The 19,642-nt window shown below is 45.0% G+C and overlaps 1 protein-coding gene across 9 annotated transcripts in view; it reads left to right on the forward strand.

Moving 5' to 3' along the window:
• Nucleotides 1-19,642, forward strand: part of MPP6 (membrane palmitoylated protein 6) — a 251,026-nt gene that overhangs the window by 76,857 nt on the left and 154,527 nt on the right. For 6 of the 9 annotated variants that reach the window (XM_030201982.1, XM_030202000.1, XM_030201991.1 and 3 more), the window contains one exon: nucleotides 4,992-5,113. In XM_030201982.1, coding sequence (XP_030057842.1) covers nucleotides 4,992-5,113 — 122 coding nt within the window. Of the gene's footprint in view, nucleotides 1-4,991; nucleotides 5,114-13,773; nucleotides 13,926-19,642 lie in introns of those variants that run through there. The other 3 variants (XM_030202017.1, XM_030202034.1, XM_030202044.1) reach the window with 2 other exon arrangements.

A 19,642-nucleotide genomic window follows, 5' to 3' on the forward strand; every position in this document is an offset into this window, starting at 1 on the left:
AAGAGTAATCCAGGTACAGGCAGAGTCAGTAGGTAGGCAGCAGACACGAGATTAATCCAAGTACAGGCTAAGTCAGCAATGAAGAACAAAGTAGAGGAGAAGCACACTACTGAGCAAGTAACACCTACCAAATTAGAAGCCGAAGCAAGGAGTCTAGGGAGAGCTCAGCTGATAAAGTGTTGGCGTCTGACATCAGCAGCGAGAAGGGGCACAGCCGTAGGACAAGAGCAGAGGAAGGAGGAACCGGAAGACCAATAGGAGAGAAGCAAGGGAAGCCAGGCAGAGGAAGAGCAGAGCCAGGTGCATGGAAGCAAAACAATCAATGAGCCTGGAAGCCAGGCAGAGAGAGAGAGCAGAGCCAGGTGCATGGAAGCAAAGCAATCGAAAAGCCTGGAAGCCAGGCAGAAAGAGAGCAGAGCCAGGTGAATGGAAACAAAGCAATCAAGGAGCCTGCAGCCAGAGAAGAACTACACACACATGGCTCAGGGCTGTGCCAGTCATGTGTGCGTGTCGATGGAACTGTGCGCAGCCTGACGAAGCCGCTTGCGTTGAGGTAGGGGATATGACACAGAACTGACCCACACCACTCTTGTTGGTGTTATTCCTGGCTTCCATACCCTAGAGGCACAACCCCACTGCACTCACACTCATAAGACTTATCATTGAATGGGAGTACCTAAATGAAAAATGCCTTATGAGCAAGACAAAAGATCTTAATTCAGATATGATACTCTGTCGGTAACCAATGTAGCCTGATCAGTAGTGGGGTGGTATGGTAATTTTTCTTAGCTTTACAGAGAAGATGAGCAGCCAGAATTATGTAATGTCTATAAACATGTGTGATGTTTTGCTGTGCCAGAATACACTGTAATCCAAACGAGATATTAGAAATGCATGAATAAGCACGGAGGACGTGATACTCCATTGGCTGGTGTGTTTCTGGCTTTTGCCAGGTGAAGCATTGTCTGACTTTGGCACTGGCATCTCTTTGACTCCCAACATTTGGGTGCCTCCACATAGCTCCTGCTTTTGGGATCGCTGGAGCTGGCTGCAACTACTTAACATAGTATGCAGGAGGTTGCTGTGATGAGAAAATATGGATACGGATATTAGTGCTTTCTTTGTGAACTTGGTGGAGTCCCTGAAGCAGAATATGAAACTAGACCCTTTGTAGGACTCTTTGGATAGATTGAGAGAGTTTTTTGACCAGCTCATAACATATTCAGCTTAGTGTTCTTTATGCTTTAGTGTTTAATTATACTATTTTCTATTTTTGTATTGGGCTGTTTTGTCAAGGGTTTTGGACATTGGGACTTAAATAGGTGGGAAAGTGTGGGATACAAATGTAACAAATAAAATAAATACTTGACATAAGTTATTGTGCACTGAAAGTATGGAAGATTTAGATGATTAATGATGTAACTACATTGTGTTGTTTAAGATCCGTTATAGCTCTGCATACAGCGAATCACTTGAGTGCAACAGGTGTTGCTGTTAAAATTAAGTTGTTACTGAAACATCTGCTTCCATACTCACACATTTATTCACATATGTTTTGAAATTCTAATGTCCAAAAATATTTATATTTTATAGGTCAGTTTGGATCAAAGCGATTGTTTTGTAAGTCTCCTGTAGGAATTATTCTCAGCTTCATCTCAGACATATGACCAGACATTCTCCTTAAGAGTTTTCTGGTACAGTGCAAAATTCTTCATGATTCTTTCAGTGGCAAGTTTTCCAGATCCTGAGGCAGCAAAACTTCCTCACACCATCAATTGCTACCACCATGTTTGACTGTCAGGATGATGCTCTTACTGTGGAACGTTTTATTTACTTTATGCCAGATATATTGGGATTTCTGCTATCCAGAAAGTTCTACTTTGACTGTCTGTAGAACATCATTCCTAAAGGTTTTGAGGATCATCCAGTCGTGTGTTTGCAAATGTGAGATGGGCATTGATATTACTGTTGGATAGCAGCACTCTCCCATAAATCCCATTTTTGCCCAGCTTTTTTATTTATTTATTTGTTGCATTTGTATCCCATATTTTCCCACCCATTTGCAGGCTCAATGTGACTTACAATATTCCATCATGGCAAGCGCCATTCAAGAGTAAAGAAACAATTGGTATTACATAAAGAACAAGTGTAACATAATAGATACTAATAAAAAAAGGCCCGTTTCTGACACAAATGAAACGGGCGCTAGCAAGGTTTTCCTCAGCTCCCCTGCAGCCACCCATGTCCAGCGACCCTCCTCTCCCCCTGCGCCCACTGCAGCCACCCATATCCAGCGACCCTCCTCTCTCCCCTGCCCCCCTCCAGGCACCCATGTCCAATGACCCTCCTGTGGACATGGATCAGCTGTGAGGCATGTTCCCCCCCCCCCCCCCCCCGGGTTCTGAAGTTGACATCATAATGGCTACGGTGATGTCAGCCTGATCTACGGAGCCTAGCAGACCAACTCGGAATGAGCCACGGTCCCAGGCAAGTCAGAACGTTGGAGGTGAGAATTATTATATAGGATAAGCAATTCGGTATATAAGAAAACAGTCAGAATATCAAGTAAGTAATGATGTGTTAGAATTCCTATTATTGATTATTATGGTATGCCTTGTTGAAAAGAAAAAGTCTTTAGTGATTTTCGAAAGTTGATTAGGTCGTGAATAGTTTTCAGTGGCAATGCATTCCACAGCTGCGTGCCTATGTAGGAAAAGCTGGACGCATGTATTAGTTTGTATTTTAGACCTTTACAGCTTGGGAAGTGAAGACACAGGAATGTGCGTGCTGATCTTTTAGCATTCCTAGGTGGCAAGTCAGTAAGGTCTGACATGTAGGCCGGAGCATCCCCATGAATGATTTTATGAACCAGCACACAGACCTTGAACACAGTACGTTCTTTAACTGGAAGCCAGTGCAGCCTCTCTCTTAGGTTTTTAGCAGTTTTGTATTTTGTCTTTCTAAATATGAGTCCTGCTGCGGTGTTCTGGGCTGTCTGAAGTTTCTTGATGATATGCTCTTTACAACCAGCATAGAGTGCATTGCAATAGTCTAGATGACTTAGCACCATTGGCTGTACCAGGTTGCGAAAAATGCCGCTTGGTAAGAAAGGTTTTAATCTTTTGAGTTTCCACATTGACTGAAACATCTTCTTGGTTGTATTCTTCATATGGCTTTCAAGTGTGAGATTTCGATCAATGGTGACTCCAAGAATTTTCAGGGTGTCTAAGACAGGAAGGGAAAAGTTTGGTGTGGTTATGGTGGTGAATTTACTTGTGTTATGTTGTGATGTGAGTATAAGACATTGTGTTTTTTCAGCGTTAAGTTTTAATTGAAAAGCATCCGCTCATGAATGCATAATTTGGAAGCTGTGGCTGATGTCGTCCATAATTTCCGTTAAATTAGATATGAACGGGATGTAAATCGTGATGTCATCTGCATATAAGTGTGTTGTTTATCGTTTATATGTATGGATTGAGGCCTTGACTGGATAACGTCTTGGCCAGGGGTGTCATCATTAGGTTAAAGAGGGTCGGGGAGAGTGGAGATCCTTGGGGAACGCTGCATTCTGGTATCCATGGAACTGACGTATTCAAATTAAATTTCACTTGGTATGATCTTGTAGTTAGCCTCTAAACCAATTAAGAACGTTACCTCCAACTCTGAAGTATTCAAGAATGTTTAATAATATTTTATGGCTTACCATGTCGAATGCACTGGACATGTCAAATTGTAGGAAGAGTATGTTGTTGCCAGTTGCAATTGCTCGTTTGAATTTAGTAAGAAGAGTAGTTAATACTGTTTCGATGCTGTGGTTAGACCGAAATCCTGATTGAGAGTCGTGAAGAATTGAGAATTTATCTAAGTATTCAGTAAGTTGTTTGGTCACCATACCTTCCACTGGTTTGGTTATCAGAAGGATAGACGCTACTGGACAATAGTTGGTTAAGTCATTTGTGCTTTTCTTTTTCTCTTCTGGAGTCATGAACATTGATCTTAACTGAATCTAGAGAGGCCTGCAGTTCTTTGGATGTTGTGTGACTTCCCAGGTAAGTAGTTGTGCCCTTTGAGTAGTTTTGACAGCGGCCACTCCTGGGAACATTCACTCCATTTGGAGCTAATGGCTCTCACTTTGATTCAGTGGAGTCCCAGAGCTTTAGAAATGGCTTTGTAACTTTTTCCAGATAGATATATATTTCAATAACTTTTTTCTTATCTCATCTGGAATTTCCTTTGATCATGGGAGATAGCATTCTTATAGAAACCTTGTGTCAATTACTTTGCTTTCATGGTAAGTTTAGTCATATAGTGAAGTTTAGATTCAGTAGGGCAGCCTGCAGTTAATCCTGGCTGTGTTCAATTAGCTGAATCTATTCATTAAATTTGGTCAATTGGTGGAGTAACTAAGGGGGCAGTTTCTTTTTCACATGGGTGATATGGGGGTTGGATAACTTTATTCCTTAAATAAATGAAGTAGTAATTTAAAAACTGAGTTTTGTCTAATATTACATTTTGTTTAAAAATTTAGAAACTCTTCAGTGTGACATATATTCAATAATAGAGGAATCAGGAGGTGGGGGGGAAGTTTTTCACATTGCTGTAGAACTGAGGTGGGTGTCGTCCCGTCCCGTCCCCCCCCCCCCCCCCCCCCCCCCCCCCCCCCCCCGGTAATACCAGTGTAAGAAATCCCCCTATTGTGTGCTGGAAAAATTTGCAAACATGTAGTTACAGTACTGCACTAAGCTTTGTCAGATGATTGAGGACTTTTTACTGCTGCCCTTGGAGGACACCATCTACAGGTAAGCAACCTTGCTTCTTTGGACAATGGATCAAAGACTGACTTTTTTTTTTTCCTTTTCATGATAAGAGTTTCCAGCTAATGGATCTTTAGGAAAATAGTGATGAACTGTATTATAGTTGCTGTACTATACAGAATGTTTTGATGTATTCAGTTGGTTTGTTGTATAAATGCCTTTGCTCTTTAATTTCAGCAGCAATGCAGCAGGTGTTGGACAACCTCACAGATCTGCCTACGTCAACAGGCGCTGAAGAAATAGACATTATTTTCCTTAAAGGACTTATGGAGAACCCTATTGTAAGATCTCTTGCTAAGGTACTTTGGCTTATCACTTGGTTAGAAAGTTTATAGTGATAGGTATCAGTTATAAAATTATCCTCAATAACTATATGGAATGTTCTAAAAGGTGCGTATTTTAAAGCCTGTTGTATAAAGGCAACATAAGGCCTGTGTGCCTTTTTATGAAATAAATATTCAGAACCAGCATGAGTAGTGCATACATCCACAAACAAATTTAAAATCTGCTTCAGAAGAAGGTGTAAATTTGTGTGCATACTTTTATATTTTATGAAATGCACATGTACTTGCATCTACGCTGCTGGGAATACCCACATGCAGATTGTGTAAAAGTACACGCTCTTGATTTGCGTGCACATACTTTTTGCATGCATACATCCTGTGTAATTCTTTAAGAGCTCATTTCCACATGAGAGAGAGGCTTTGCACTTAGAAAAAGCTTTAAATTTACTCTTGATGTGGACTCTTACCTCTTTTGGCAATTCTTGTGGCATTGTCAATGGAGAAAGTACAGGGAATGAACAGGCTGAATATTGTATTATAATTTTTAATTTTAGTTTTTGACGGCAGTATCATCCTGCTGTTGGAAAGCATTTATGATAATCAAAATCTTTGTTTTACTGGCAGACAAATGTCCATGCTTATTTGCTCTTGTATGTGTTAAAGGTTTCTTTGATAATCCATGCTATGGAACCTGTTCTCCGGGTGAAAGCTAAGCACTTGGAGAAGCACTTTGTATTCTTCTTTCAGTATTATATCTCCCACTCTTTCTCATGAATATGCAGTATACCAGAATAATTTCTTGGAATGTGTGACTTCTCCAGTAAAATGTAGTAAGATTTTGAGTGTGCTGAAACGCCACCGCACAGAAAGCATAATTGGAAGAAACCAGACTCAGATTGGAGCACCAAAAATTGCTTAAGAACTGGGTAGGTGACATGTTGACATCTGTTACTTGTCTGCTGAGCAAACAAGGCGTGGGGTAATGGTCCTAATAAAGAAAAACCTACAAAGAAAAGTCACACATTTCTAAAGATACACAGATGGAGTTATGCCTTTCTGATGCTCCCTTTGTTTTTGTCTGCTAAGGATGATAAGCAAATAGAGAATTTAAAATGCCTATCTCTGGAATGGTAAGTGTTAAAATTCATCTTCAGAAAGTAACAGCTCCCAGAGCTATGGGTGGATTGGTCCTGTTAAGACTTTTCTTAGTGGCATGTGGGATGCACCATATTAATGATTTCGTATAGAAGTACCTCTCAATTTTCAATGTGGTGCCCTTAGAAAACTTTCTTATTCATCCTTTACATTTCAGACATATCCTCCATGTGCCAGCCAAAAATGTTCCTCAGACTTTATAAATTTATCCTATTTTTATTCCTTTACGTTTTGTCTGGAGATGGCTGTGTAAATATCATAAGTACTCTCCCTCCATTACTCTTTTTGCTGTTGCAGGATAACAGTGATTTTCTCCAAGTACAAGCAGGCTGCTGCTTCTCACATGTGGGTCGATGTCCGCATCGGTCTGGGAATCACAAATTTTGCAAGCAAAATATTTAAAAAAATCTTTTCTAGAGTCTTCTGTCGTGTGCGCACCGCGCATGCGCGGCCATCTTCCCGCCCGTCGCGTGAGCGTTCCCGCTCAGTTATTTTTTTTCTCCGTGGTGAGGTGCGGTTGAGTTTTTCCCCGCTCCTCACAGGCCCAGGAAAGAGTTTTCTGACGTACTTTTTTGTCTTTTTTCTTCTTTTTTGTAGAATTTACAGTTTAAAAAAAAAAAAACTCCCATAGTTTTCTTTACTTTTTTTGCCCCTTTTTAAGTTTCCTTTGTTTTGCGGTCGGGTTGCTCCCTTCTTTTCTTGCCCTTTTTTCTTTTAACAGGCACGATCGCGTCTTTTGATTTCGCCGAAGACATTTTTTCTTCCATGTCATCAAAGACACCCAGCGGCTTCAAACGTTGTACTCGGTGCAACCGGACTATCTCAGGTACCGATACCCAAGCGTCTCGAGAAGCCCAACAAGAGAAGCTTTTTGGGGCTCAGTCTGGTCCTTCGACATCGGTACCGAGGTCGGCGGCGTCGACATTGAGGGACGCATCAGCGTCAGGAGCTAAGGTAATGGCTGCGGAATGACCAACTCATACTGGGAGCAGTGAGGCATTGAGTGGGTCTCCATCTGCCTCGAGGACTCCTGTTATGCAGGCCCCTCGGGACTGACCTTCATCAGATCCAGCCCCGAGGAGATGTGAGGATTCCACGTCTTCCTCATCGGTACCGAGGAGTCTCGATGACGGGCGTCGAGCGAAGACGAAGAAGCACCGTCATTGTTCTCCTTCGACACATGGTGCCCTGAGCTCTGGGGCGTCAAGGGATTCGGCACCTGAGAAGCATCGCCGCCGAGAGGATCGCTCTCCCTCTATTCAGGAGGTGCCGATGCGTCGGTCTAGCAGCATGATACCTGCTCCCGAGCCTCGACAGATTCTGCCACCGGCTCCTTTACCGACCCCGCAGCCTTGTCCGATGGTGGCTCTCAACGAGCACATCGGGGCCCTGCTTCCAGAGCTTCTGGAAGGGTTACTGCGCCAGTCTGCTTAGGTGTCGGGGGTGCTTGTGCCTTCCGTACCGTCTGCTGAAGCGATATCTGGCACTTCGCCTGTGGTGAGGTCCCCGACCTCGGTGCCGCCTGCAGCATCTGTGTCAGCTGCCACCCAGGTCGACTCTCCCTCGACATCGGTGGAGGAAGTTTCACCGGAGTCCAGGTGGGCGTCAACTTCTCGGCATCACCATCGAGGACGTTCCTCGGCATTGAGGCAGGCTCAGTTTCGGACTGCTCTGAGAGATGTCTTGTCCGATACTGAAGATGAGCGTTTGTGGGAGGAAGAGGAGGATCCCAGGTACTTTTCTTCTGATGAGTCCTATGGGATTCCTTCTGAACCTTCCCCTCCACCAGAAAGGAGACTGTCTCCACCGGAGAGTCTATCCTTTATCTCCTTTGTCCGGGAAATGGCTGCGGCTATTCCCTTCCCTATGGAGGTTGAGGATGAGCCCAGGGCTGAGATGCTCGAGGTCCTGGATTATCCTTCTCCACCTAGAGAGGCTGCAATGGCTCCTTTGCATATTGTACTCAAGGAAGTCCTTATGCGAAACTGGTCGTTCCCTCTGTCTAACCCTGTGATCCCGAAGAGAACTGAATCCCAATATCAGATCCACAGGGAACCTGGATTGATGAAGTCTCAGCTACCTCACAATTCCATGGTGGTGGACTCCGCTCTCAAAAGAGCTAAGAGTACTAGGGACTATGCCTCGGTGCCCCCAGGCAGAGAATCTAGAACTTTGGACGCTTCTGGGAGGAAGGCGTATTAGGCCACTATGCTCGCTGCCAAAATCCAGACATACCAGCTCTTCACGAGTATCCACTTGCGGAACTTGGTGAGGCAACTGTCTAGCTTGGTTGCTGCGCTCCCTCCGGAGCAGGCTGAGCCTTTTCGCCAGGTGGTCAGGCAGCAGAAGGCGTGTCGAAAATTCCTGGCCAGGGGTATGTTCGACACTTTTGATGCAGCATCTAGAATCGCTGCCCAAGGTATAGTGATGCGCAGACTCTCGTGGCTGCTTGTCTCTGACCTGGATCATTCAGTCCAGCAGCGGATGGCGGATGTTCCTTGCCGGGGGGGGGGGGGGGGGGGGGGGGGGGGGGGGGGGGGGGGGATAACCTTTTTGGTGAGAAAATAGAGGATCTGGTTGACCATCTCAAAAAGCACAATGATGCTATGTATTCTCTCTCCCGCCGAGCATCTTCTGCTACTACCTCCTCATCTAGGAAGTTTTTGGAGGGAGGAGGAGTGCTCCCTATTCCTATGCTAGGCGTAGGTACGCTCCTGCTTCTCGGCAGCCTGCCCAGGCTCAGTCCCAGCGTGCTCGTTCTCGTCAACAATGTGCGCCTAAGGCCACTGCGGCTCCCCAGCAAAAGCAGGGGACGGGCTTTTGACTGGCTCCAGTTCAGCATAGCCTTAGTAAACGTGTCCGTCCCGGACGACTTGCCGGTTGGGGGGAGGTTAATGTTTTTTCACCATAGGTGGCCTCTTATAACCTCCAACTGGTGGGTTCTTCAAATTGTCCAGTTAGGATACACCCTCAATCTGGAATCCAAGCCTCCAAATTGCCTTCTGGGAGCTCAGTCCTACAGCTCCCAGCACAAGCAGGTACTTGCAGAGGAACTCTCCACCCTTCTACAGGCCCAAGCGGTTGAACCCATTCCACCAGGGGAATAAGGGCTGGGATTCTATTCCAGGTACTTCCTAGTGCAAAAGAAAACAGGAGGGATGCTTCCCATCCTAGACCTAAGGGCCCTGAACAAATTTCTAGTACGAGAAAAGTTCAGGATGGTTTCCTGCACCCTTCTTCCCATGATTCAAGAAAATGATTGGCTATGCTCTTTGCATTTAAAGGATGCTTACACCCACATCTCAATACTCCCAGCTCACCTGAAGTATCTTCGATTTCAGCTAGGAACACAGCACTTTCAGTACCGTGTATTGCCTTTTGGCATGGCGTCTGCACCCAGAGTGTTTACCAAATGCCTAGCTGTAGTCGCAGCGTCGCTACGCAGAATGGGAGTGCATATGTTTCCTTATCTCGATGATTGGCTGGTGAAGAGCACCTCGAAGGAGGGTGCTCAGGAGTCCATGCGAATGACTATTCGGTTGCTAGAGCTACTGGGGTTCGTCATAAGTTATCCCAAGTCCCATCTCACCCCAGTCCAAAAATTGGAATTCATTGGAGCCCTGTTGAACACTCAGACAGCTCGAGCTTATCTCCCCAAGGCAAGGGCGGACAATCTTCTGTCCCTGGTGTCCATGGTTCGAGCGTCCCAACAGGTCACGACTCAGCAGATGTTGAGACTTCTGGGGCACATGGCCTCTACAGTTCATGTAATTCCCATGGCACCTTTACATATGAGATCAGCTCAATGGACCCTAGCTTCCCAGTGGTTTCAAGCTGCGGGGGATCTAGAAGATGTAGTCCAACTGTCCACCAGCTTTTGGAATTCTCTTCAGTGGTGGACGATTCAATCCAATTTGACCATGGGGCGACCATTCTAAGTTCCTCAGCCACAGAAGGTGCTGATGACAGATGCATCTCTCCTGGGGTGGTGAGCTCATGTAGATGGGCTCCACACTTAGGGAGCCTGGTCCTTTCAGGAAAAAGGTCTGCAGATCAACCTCCTGGAATTAAGAGCAATCTGGAACGCTCTAAAGGCTTTCAGAGATCAGCTGTCCAACTAAGTCATCTTAATTCAGACAGACAATCAGGTTGCCATATACTACACCAACAGACAGGGGGGCACCAGATCTCGCCCTCTGTGTCAGGAAGCCGTCCAGGTGTGGCTTTGGGCACATTGTCACGGCATGTTTCTCCAAGCCACTTATCTGGCAGGCGTAAACAACAGTCTGGCCGACAGACTGAGCAGGATAATGCTACCTCACGAGTGGTCACTGAACATGGGCGTAGTCCGCAAGATCTTCCGAGCGTGGGGCACCCCCTCGGTGGATCTCTTTGCCACTCAACTAAATCACAGGGTCCCTCAGTTCTGTTCCAGGCTTCAGGCCCATGATCGACTAGCGTCAGATACCTTTCTCCTATATTGGGGGACAGGCCTCCTGTATGCGTATCCTCCCATACCTCTAGTAGGGAAGACTTTGTTGAAACTCAAGCAATACTGTGGAACCATGATCGTGATTGCACCCTTCTGGCCACGTCAGATCTGGTTCCCTCTTCTTGTGGAGTTGTCCTCCGAGGAACCGTGGAGATTGGAGTGTTTTCCAACCCTCAGAACGAGGGGTCGCTTCTACATCCCAACCTCCAGTCTCTGGCCTAGATGTTGAGAGCTTAGAATTTGCCTCCTTGGGTCTTTCTGATGGTGTCTCCCGAGTCTTGCTTGCTTCTAGGAAAGATTCCACAAAGAGATGTTACTCTTTTAAATGGAGGAGGTTTGCCGTCTGGTGTGACAGCAAGGCCCTAGATCCTCTTATAGTGGCTCCTACTTTCTCCAGCCTTATTTTCTGTTGAAGATGTATTCTTCCTTTCATTATCTATACAGTCACATTAACTTCTTCAACTTTGCAATGCTCTCTCTCTCTCTCTCTCTCTCTCTCTCTCATGGCTGCTACTGTGTCCAGCCTTCTTTTCTGATTTGCAAGCTGCAGGATGCAAAATGTGACTGATGCTAGATGGACCTACTGTTAAAGCAGATGTTTGAGTTTTATATGTAAGGTACATAAAGAACAAAAGCATGACAAATATTGCTGTCAGTCAGATCTCTTGATAATGCAGCTGTAGATGGATATTTGGAAACCATTCAACAAGAATTGGCAAAGCATGGACTCGAACTAGCTCTCTTCCAGTCCTCTGGTTGGTATCGGTACTGACAGTGCAACCAGCATGATTGAGCAGGAAACTGATTAATACCAAAACTTCAGCAGAACCTGAGTCATGTAATTGGTATTTACTGTTTTACACATAGATTAAATTTGTGTTCTAAGTGCAGTGAAAAGTGCAAAGTACATTGAAGATCCCGATTCAGTTCTGAAAATTGAACAAATTCTTTCAGTATTCTCCAAAGAGAATGCATCAGGTAAAGAAATAGGAAAGTCTTGAAAGTAAAATACAAAATTTCAATACCCTCACAATGTAAGATGGTGTCCTCTCTGCTCTTATAAAATTTGAAAGAGTGCCACAATATACCTTGAAACTATTCCTACAGAAAAAGACAATGCTTCTACAGTTTCAAAGGATTTGCTGCAAAACCTAGCTGACCTCACATTTGTTCACATGTTCCATTTTCTCTTGGACATCCTTGGAACATTAGAACCCTTTCCCTTTTTTTCAGGGGGAGAAGCTTTGTCTCAGCACAGTCAAAAACACAATGACATTAGTATCACTGAAAGATGTTCCAGGGCAACGTGAAAACAGGACTGTATCAAGATGTACAACTACATGGACTAAATGATGCTCCTAGTTTTGCCAAATTTGAGAAGGAGAACATGATCCGACCTGCTGACCGTTACTTAGAAGAATGATTTTTGACTCATCATGGAAGCATTGATAGGTACTACTACTACTACTTAGCATTTCTATAGCGCTGCCAGGGTTACACAGCGCTGTACAAGTTTAAACACGGGGAGGGACAGTCCCTGCTCAAGAGAGCTTACACTCTAAAGGTATCAGACTACGTAGTCAGTGTAGGTAACAGGAATGGGGAAGGTGGTTAGGCGCCAAAAGCAAGGGAGAAGAGATGGGCCTTGAGTAAGGACTTGAAAATGGGCAGGGAGGGCGTATGGGCTCAGGAAGTCTGTTCCAGGCATAAGGTGCTGCGAGGCAGAAGGGGCGGAGTCTGGAGTTAGCGGTGGTGGAGAAGGGAACAGATAGGAGTGATTCGTCCTGAGAGCGGAGGTTACGGGTGGGAACATACGGGGAGAGGTAATGGGGGGCAGCAGATTGAGTGCACTTGAAGGTCAATAGGAGAAGCTTGAACTGTATACGGTAGCGGATTGGGAGCCAGTGAAGCGACTTGAGGAGAAGGGTGATATGAGAGTATCGGTTCACGCGGTAGATAAGACGTGCGGCAGAATTTTGGACAGATTGAAGGGGGGATAGGTGGCTAAGCGGGAGGCCAGCGAGGAGAAGGTTGCAATAGTCAAGATGAGAGGTAACGAGCGAGTGGACGAGGGTTCGGGTGGTCTGTTCAGAGAGGAATGGGCGAATTTTGCTAATATTATAGAGGAAGAAGCGACAGGTCTTAGCTGTCTGCTGGATATGGGCAGAGAAGGAGAGGGAGGAGTCGAAAATGACTCCGAGATTGCGTGCTGAAGAGACGGGGAGGATGAGGGCGTTGTCAACAGAGACGGAAAGTGGGGGAAGAGGAGAAGAGGGTTTGGGTGGAAAGATAAGGAGCTCAGTCTTTGCCATGTTCAATTTCAGATGCTGGTTGGACATCCAGGCAGCGATGTCGGAAAGGCAGGCTGAAACTTTGGCCTGGGTTTCGACTGTGATGTCGGGAGTGGAGAGGTAAAGCTGGGTATCATCGGCATAGAGATGGTACTGGAAACCATGTGATGAGATCAACGAGCCTAGGGAAGAGGTGTATATCGAGAAGAGAAGCGGTCCAAGGACAGATCCTTGAGGAACCCCAACAGAGAGCGGGACGGGGGTGGAAGAGGAGCCATTAGAAAATACTCAATAGGTACAATTTGATACATTTTGCGTGGCTGTCAGGAAGTCTGGAAGGGTTGACGAAATAACTATACTGGTTCAAAATTTCTAGAAACAGTTTTACCATCAAACATATATATGTGTACACACATACAAGACATCCATAATGAGTGGTATGATTTAAAACTTCTTGGTAAGGAAAAGAAATTTTGAGCTTCTGGATTTCTTAATAATAAATTTCCTGTTTTAAGAAAATTTGTTGTCCATAGTATCTGTGCTTCCTGTTTCCACTGTTTGTTATGAAAGAGGTTTTAGCTTAATTAGTTTTGTGAAAAACAAATTCAGATCATCAATGGGAGCAGAAAGCTTAAATGACTTGTTGATGATTAACATGAATGGCTACTCAGCGATGGAATTTGATCCTTGAAAGGGTTTGGACCAGTGATATTTCAGTTCAAAAATTACTGGACATGTGCATGGTCACAAGAGACTGCATGAGAAATAGTTCTGAAGGAAGTGGCCTAAATGTTATATCTATATTTTTAAATCTGTCTTTTGGAGTTCTTGAGAGCTGGAAAAAAGAAAAATGACCACAGAAGAAAAAGTCAGGCAACTGGATTCACTGGTATTTTAGGATTTTTGTTTCTTATTGTTTTACATTTATGCAGTGGAAGGCTGGTGTATGTACAAGTTTAAGATTTTATTTAAAATAGTCATTCCAGTGTGCGTTCTGGTTATGTACATACTAGTAAAAAAGGCCCGTTTCTGACACAAATGAAACGGGCGCTATCAAGGTTTTCCTCGGATTGTGTGTGTTTGAGAGAGTGTTTGTGAGAGTGACTGTGTGTGAGAGAGAGTGAATATGCGAGTGTGTCTGTGAGAGAGACAGTGTGTGTGTGAGAATGAGAGTGTGTGCAAGTGCGTATGTGAGAGACAGTATGAGAAAGAGTGTGTTTCACACAGATACAGTGTGTGCGAGAGAGAGAGTGTGTGTGAGACACAGACTCTGTGAGACTGAGTGTTTGAGACCAAGAGAGTGTGTGAGTGACTGTTTGACACATAGAGAGTGAATGTGATACAGTGTGAGACATAGAGTGTGTGAGAGTGAGAGAAAGACATTGACTGTGAGAGAGAGAGTGTGTGTGTGACAGAGATAACTCTCCCCCCCCTCTCTGGTGTCAGCCCCCCCCCCCCTCTCTCCCTCCCTCTCTCTTGTTTCAGGCCCCACTTCTCTCTCTCTGGTGTCTGAGTGTTACTGTGCAGGACACTGAGCTCTGGCTGTGCTTCAATGAACTGACCAATCCTATGTAATAGAATGCACCTCCAACATTCTGAAACCGAGAAACCTCGTGTGGTTGGTCACTTCTGCTTGTGACGAACCCGGAAGTACGTGATGTCAATTCAGGAGATGTGGGTTTCACCACCATGCATTTAGAACGTTGGGAGTTGTGGAGGCTTCATAGAATGTTGGAGGTGCGTTTTATATAGAGAGATTTACTGCTGATTCTGTTTAGCACTTTTACATTTTTTTGCTTTTGTAATAACTAGTTTATCACCTTGGTCACAATGTGAGTTGGCAGCTTTATAAATAGACTTATCAATGTCTAGCTCCTAAATGTTGGGGCTGGCTTTTAGATTCTAAGAAAATTTGTCTTTGTCTCCTTTAAGTAGGCCAGTACTATCTGTATAGTGAAGGGGCAGGGAGGGCAGTATAGGAGAGGAATCACAGTTCCAGAGTGGCAGTATTCAGTCATTATCCCGATTATCTAGTTTAGGCTTACTAAAGAGCAAGCTTAAACTAAATGGATAATGGTGTTGTAGAGTGCATTTATATGTATATTGAAAAAGGTTGAATAGATTTTTGTTTACGTTGTTATGACCAACTCGTAATTTACCCCACTGTTAATGTAAGTAATATATACTATAGTGCCCAAAACATTTTAAGGTATAGTGATTTAGGTCCCTCTGCTCCCAAAGTAGAAACTTGAGTATTGGACTTGTGTAGAAAATGACAAGGGGACAAAGTTTGTCCCCGCGGGTTTTGTCTCCGTCCCCGTCCCCGCAGGTTGAAGGATAGGAAACAGAGAGTGGGGTTAAATGGGTAGTATTCACAATGGAGAAGGGTAGTTAGTGGGGTTCTTCAGGGGTCTGTGCTAGGCCCACTGCTTTTTAATATATTTTAATCAAACATATAAATGGCAAGTGAGCGACTCACCTGCAAATGCGCAGTAGAGACTTCCCTCTCTGTCTCGCCCTCGCGTCAAGACGTGATGACGTCAGAGGGCGGAACAGAGAGGGAAACTGAGTCGGAGTCACTGTCGGACGCTGCCGCCTGGAAACGAACATCGCGCACACCACCCTCCCCCCCATTCCGCCGCCGCTCCCGCCCTCCTCCGCATCGGGCCCCCTGCACTGACGTAACAGCGCCTCTCACCTTCGTGTGGAAGTGCTGCAGGCAGCAGCAGAGCGATCTGCTGCTGCCTGCAGCGCTTTCACACGGAGGTGAGAGGCGCTGTCAGGTCAGTGCAGGGGACCCGGCACGGAGGGAGGAGGGTAGCTGGAAATCTCGCCCGTTTTTAGGGGCTTAACTGCTAGTATATTTATAAATGATTTAGAGATGGGAGTAACTAGTGAGGTAATTACATTTTCTGATGACACAAAGTTATTCAAAGTCGTTAACTCGCGACAGGATTGTGAAAAATTACAGAAGGACCTTACGAGATTGGGAGACTGGACGGCTAAATGGCAGATGACATTTAATGTGAGCAAGTGCAAGGTGATGCATGTGGGAAAGAATTATAGCTACGTCATGCAAGGTTCCACGTTAGGAGTTACGGACCAAGAAAGGGATCTGGGTGTCGTCGTCGATAATACACTGAAACCTTCTGCTTAGTGTGCTGCTGCGGCTATCAAAGCGAATAGAATGTTGGGTATTATTAGGAAAGATATGGAAAACAGGTGTGAGGATGTTATAATGCTGTTGTATCGCTCCATGGTGCGACCGCACCTTGAGTATTGTGTTCAGTTTTGGTCGCCGCATCTCAAGAAAGCTATAGTAGAATTGGAAAAGGTGCAGCGAAGGGCGACTAAAATGATAGTGGGGATGGGACGACTTCCCTATGAAGAAAGACTAAGGAGGCTAGGGCTTTTCAGCTTGGAGAAGAGACGGCTGAGGGGAGACATGATAGAGGTATATAAAATAATGAGTGGAGTGGAACAGGTGGATGTGAAGCGTCTGTTCACACTTTCCAAAAATACTAGGACTAGGGGGCATGCGATGAAACTACAGTGTAGTAAATTTAAAACAAATCAAAGAAACTTTTTCTTCACCTAATGCATAATTAAACTCTGGAATTCGTTGCCGGAGAACGTGGTTAAGGCGGTTAGCTTGGCAGAGTTTAAAAAGGGGTTAGACGGTTTCCTAAAGGACAAGTCCATAAACCACTACTAAATGGACTTGGGAAAAATCCACAATTCCAAGAATAACATGTATAGAATGTTTGTACGTTTGGGAATCTTGCCAGGTGCCCTTGGCCTGGATTGGCCGCTGTCGTGAACAGGATGCTGGGCTTGATGGGCCCTTGGTCTTTTCCCAGTGTGGCATTACTTATGTTCTTATATGTCTCCGTCCCCGCAGGCCCTGTCCCCTTGGGCTCTGTCCTCATCTGTAGAAGCCTTGAACACTTACGATTTTGTATTTAAATCTTTTTATTAAAGTATAAAAAGGAACAATATGCTGTGCAACTGTTGTGTATAAATTACAAATAGAAAACAATAACAACAATGAGCAGCTGTAATTACCCTCCTTCCCACCACCACCACCCTCTATCCTTCCAACCCCAACAATAGGTGATTTCTACTACACCAAGGAATCCTAATTCACACTGTTAAAATGTCCAGAGGTATAAAATACAACCCATTCTATATACCCTAGAGGGGAAAAATATGCCCTATGAAGCACTGCTATGTTTTTTTGATCTGTGGCTAAAGAAGTCATCAACAATCTCAGGATTCAATCTAGCTCTCCTCTCTTCCACAGTGCTTCCTGTAATAGAAGTTGTGTTCTTAGAAGATGTGCTGGTAGCAGGATGTACAGGATTTCCCATGCAAATTTGCTAGTTGTGGCCAGTATGTTTGCTTGTTTTTCCAAAAAAGCAAAATATCTTTGTAGGCATCACTCAAACATAAATAACAGTCCAGTTCAAAGTTTGTCCCCGCCCCCGTGGGATCTGTCCCCGCCCTGTCCCCGTGAGCTCTGTCTCTGTCCCCATCCCCGCAGTTACTGCGGTTCCCCGTCCCCGTGTCATTCTCTAGTTGTGTGTTTAGTGTCTCTATACTGATGGCAAAGTGCTGTGGTACTTATTTAGGAATATGGTAGTGGATTTTAACCTCATAAGAGTCTATTTTCCAAAGATTTACCCAGCTAAAATTGGGTTTTAGTCATGAAAATCTGCCCTGTTTGGTGAAGTTGAGCCAGATGAAAAGGAGGCAGGTGCAGGAATGTGATAAGCTTGACTGGGCAAGTCTTGATACTACTGATCTGGTCAAGTGTCTCTCTCTCTCTCTCTCTCTCTCTCTCCCCCTGCTATGCTACACAGTTCTTCTATTACATAGTAACATAGTAGATGACGGCAGAAAAAGACCTGCATGGTCCATCCAGACTGCCCAACAAGATAAACTCATATGTGTATACCTTACCTTGATTTGTACCTGCCTTTTTCAGGGCACAGACCGTACAAGTCTGCCCAGCAGTATTTCCCACCTCCCAACCACCAGTCCCGCCTCCCATCACCGGCTCTGGCACAGACCATATAAGTCTGCCCTCCACTATCCTCGCCTCCCAACTACCAACCTCTCTTCCCCCACCTGCTCCGCAATCCAATTTTGGCTAAGCTTCTGAGGATCCATTCCTACTGCACAGGATTCCTTTATGCATATCCCATGCATGTTTGAATTCCGTTACCGTTTTCATCTCCACCACCTCCCGCGGGAGGGCATTCCAAGCATCCACCACCCTCTCCGTGAAAAAATACTTCCTGACATCTTTTTTGAGTCTGCCCCCCTTCACTCTCATTTCATGTCCTCTCGTTCTACCGCCTTCCCATCTCCGGAAAAGATTTTTTTGCGGATTAATACTTTTCAAGTATTTGAACGTCTGTATCATATCACCCCTGTTCCTCCTTTCCTCCAAGGTATACATGTTCAGGTCAGCAAGTCTCTGCTCATACGTCTTGGAACGCAAATCTCATACCATTCTCTTAGCTTTTCTTTGCACCGCTTCCATTTTTTTAACATCCTTCGCAAGGTACGGCCTCCAAAACTGAACACAATACTCCAGGTGGGGCCTCAACAACGACTTGTACAGGGCATCAACACTTCCTTTCTTCTGCTGATCACACCTCTCTCTATACAGCCTAGCAACCTTCTCGCTATGGCCACCGCCTTGTCACACTGTTTCGTCGCCTTCAGATCCTCGGATACTATCACCCCAAGATCCCTCTCCCCCTCAGTACCTATCAGACTCTCCCCGCCTAACACATAAGTCTCTCGTGGGTTTCTACTCCCTAAATGCATCACTTTGCATTTCTTCGCATTGAATTTTAATTGCCAAACCTTAGACCAATCTTCTAGCTTCCTCAGATCCCTTTTCATGCTTTCCACTCCCTCCTGGGTGTCCACTCTGTTGCAAATCTTAGTATCATTCGCAAATAGGCAAACTTTACCTTCTAACCCTTTGGCAATGTCACTCACAAATATATTGAACAGAATTGGCCCCAGCACCGATCCCTGAGGCACTCCACTACTCACCTTTCCCTCCTCCGAGCGAACTCCATTTACCACCACCCTCTGTCGTCTGTCCGTCAACCAGTTCCTAATCCAGTTCAGCACTTCGGGACCTATCTTCAGCCCATCTAGTTTATTTAAGAGCCTCCTGTGGGGAACTGTGTCAAAAGCTTTGCTAAAATCTAAGTAGATTACGTCTATAGCACGTCGATGATTCAATTCTCCAGTTACCCAATCAAAGAATTCAATGAGATTCGTTTGGCACGATTTCCCTCTGGTAAAACCATGTTGTCTCGGATCTTGCAACTTATTGGCTTCTAGGAAATTCACTATCCTTTCCTTCAGCATGGCTTCCATTACTTTTCCAATAACCGAAGTGAGGCTTACCGGCCTGTAGTTTCCAGCTTCTTCCTTATCACCACTTTTGTGAAGAGGGACCACCTCCGCCGTTCTCCAGTCCCTCAGAACCTCTCCCGTCTCCAAGGATTTATTAAACAAATCTTTAAGAGGACCCGCCAGAACCTCTCTGAGCTCCCTCAATATTCTGGGGTGGATCCC

Source organism: Microcaecilia unicolor, chromosome 1 (assembly GCF_901765095.1).
Source record: "Microcaecilia unicolor chromosome 1, aMicUni1.1, whole genome shotgun sequence".
Lineage (NCBI taxonomy): Eukaryota > Metazoa > Chordata > Amphibia > Gymnophiona > Siphonopidae > Microcaecilia > Microcaecilia unicolor.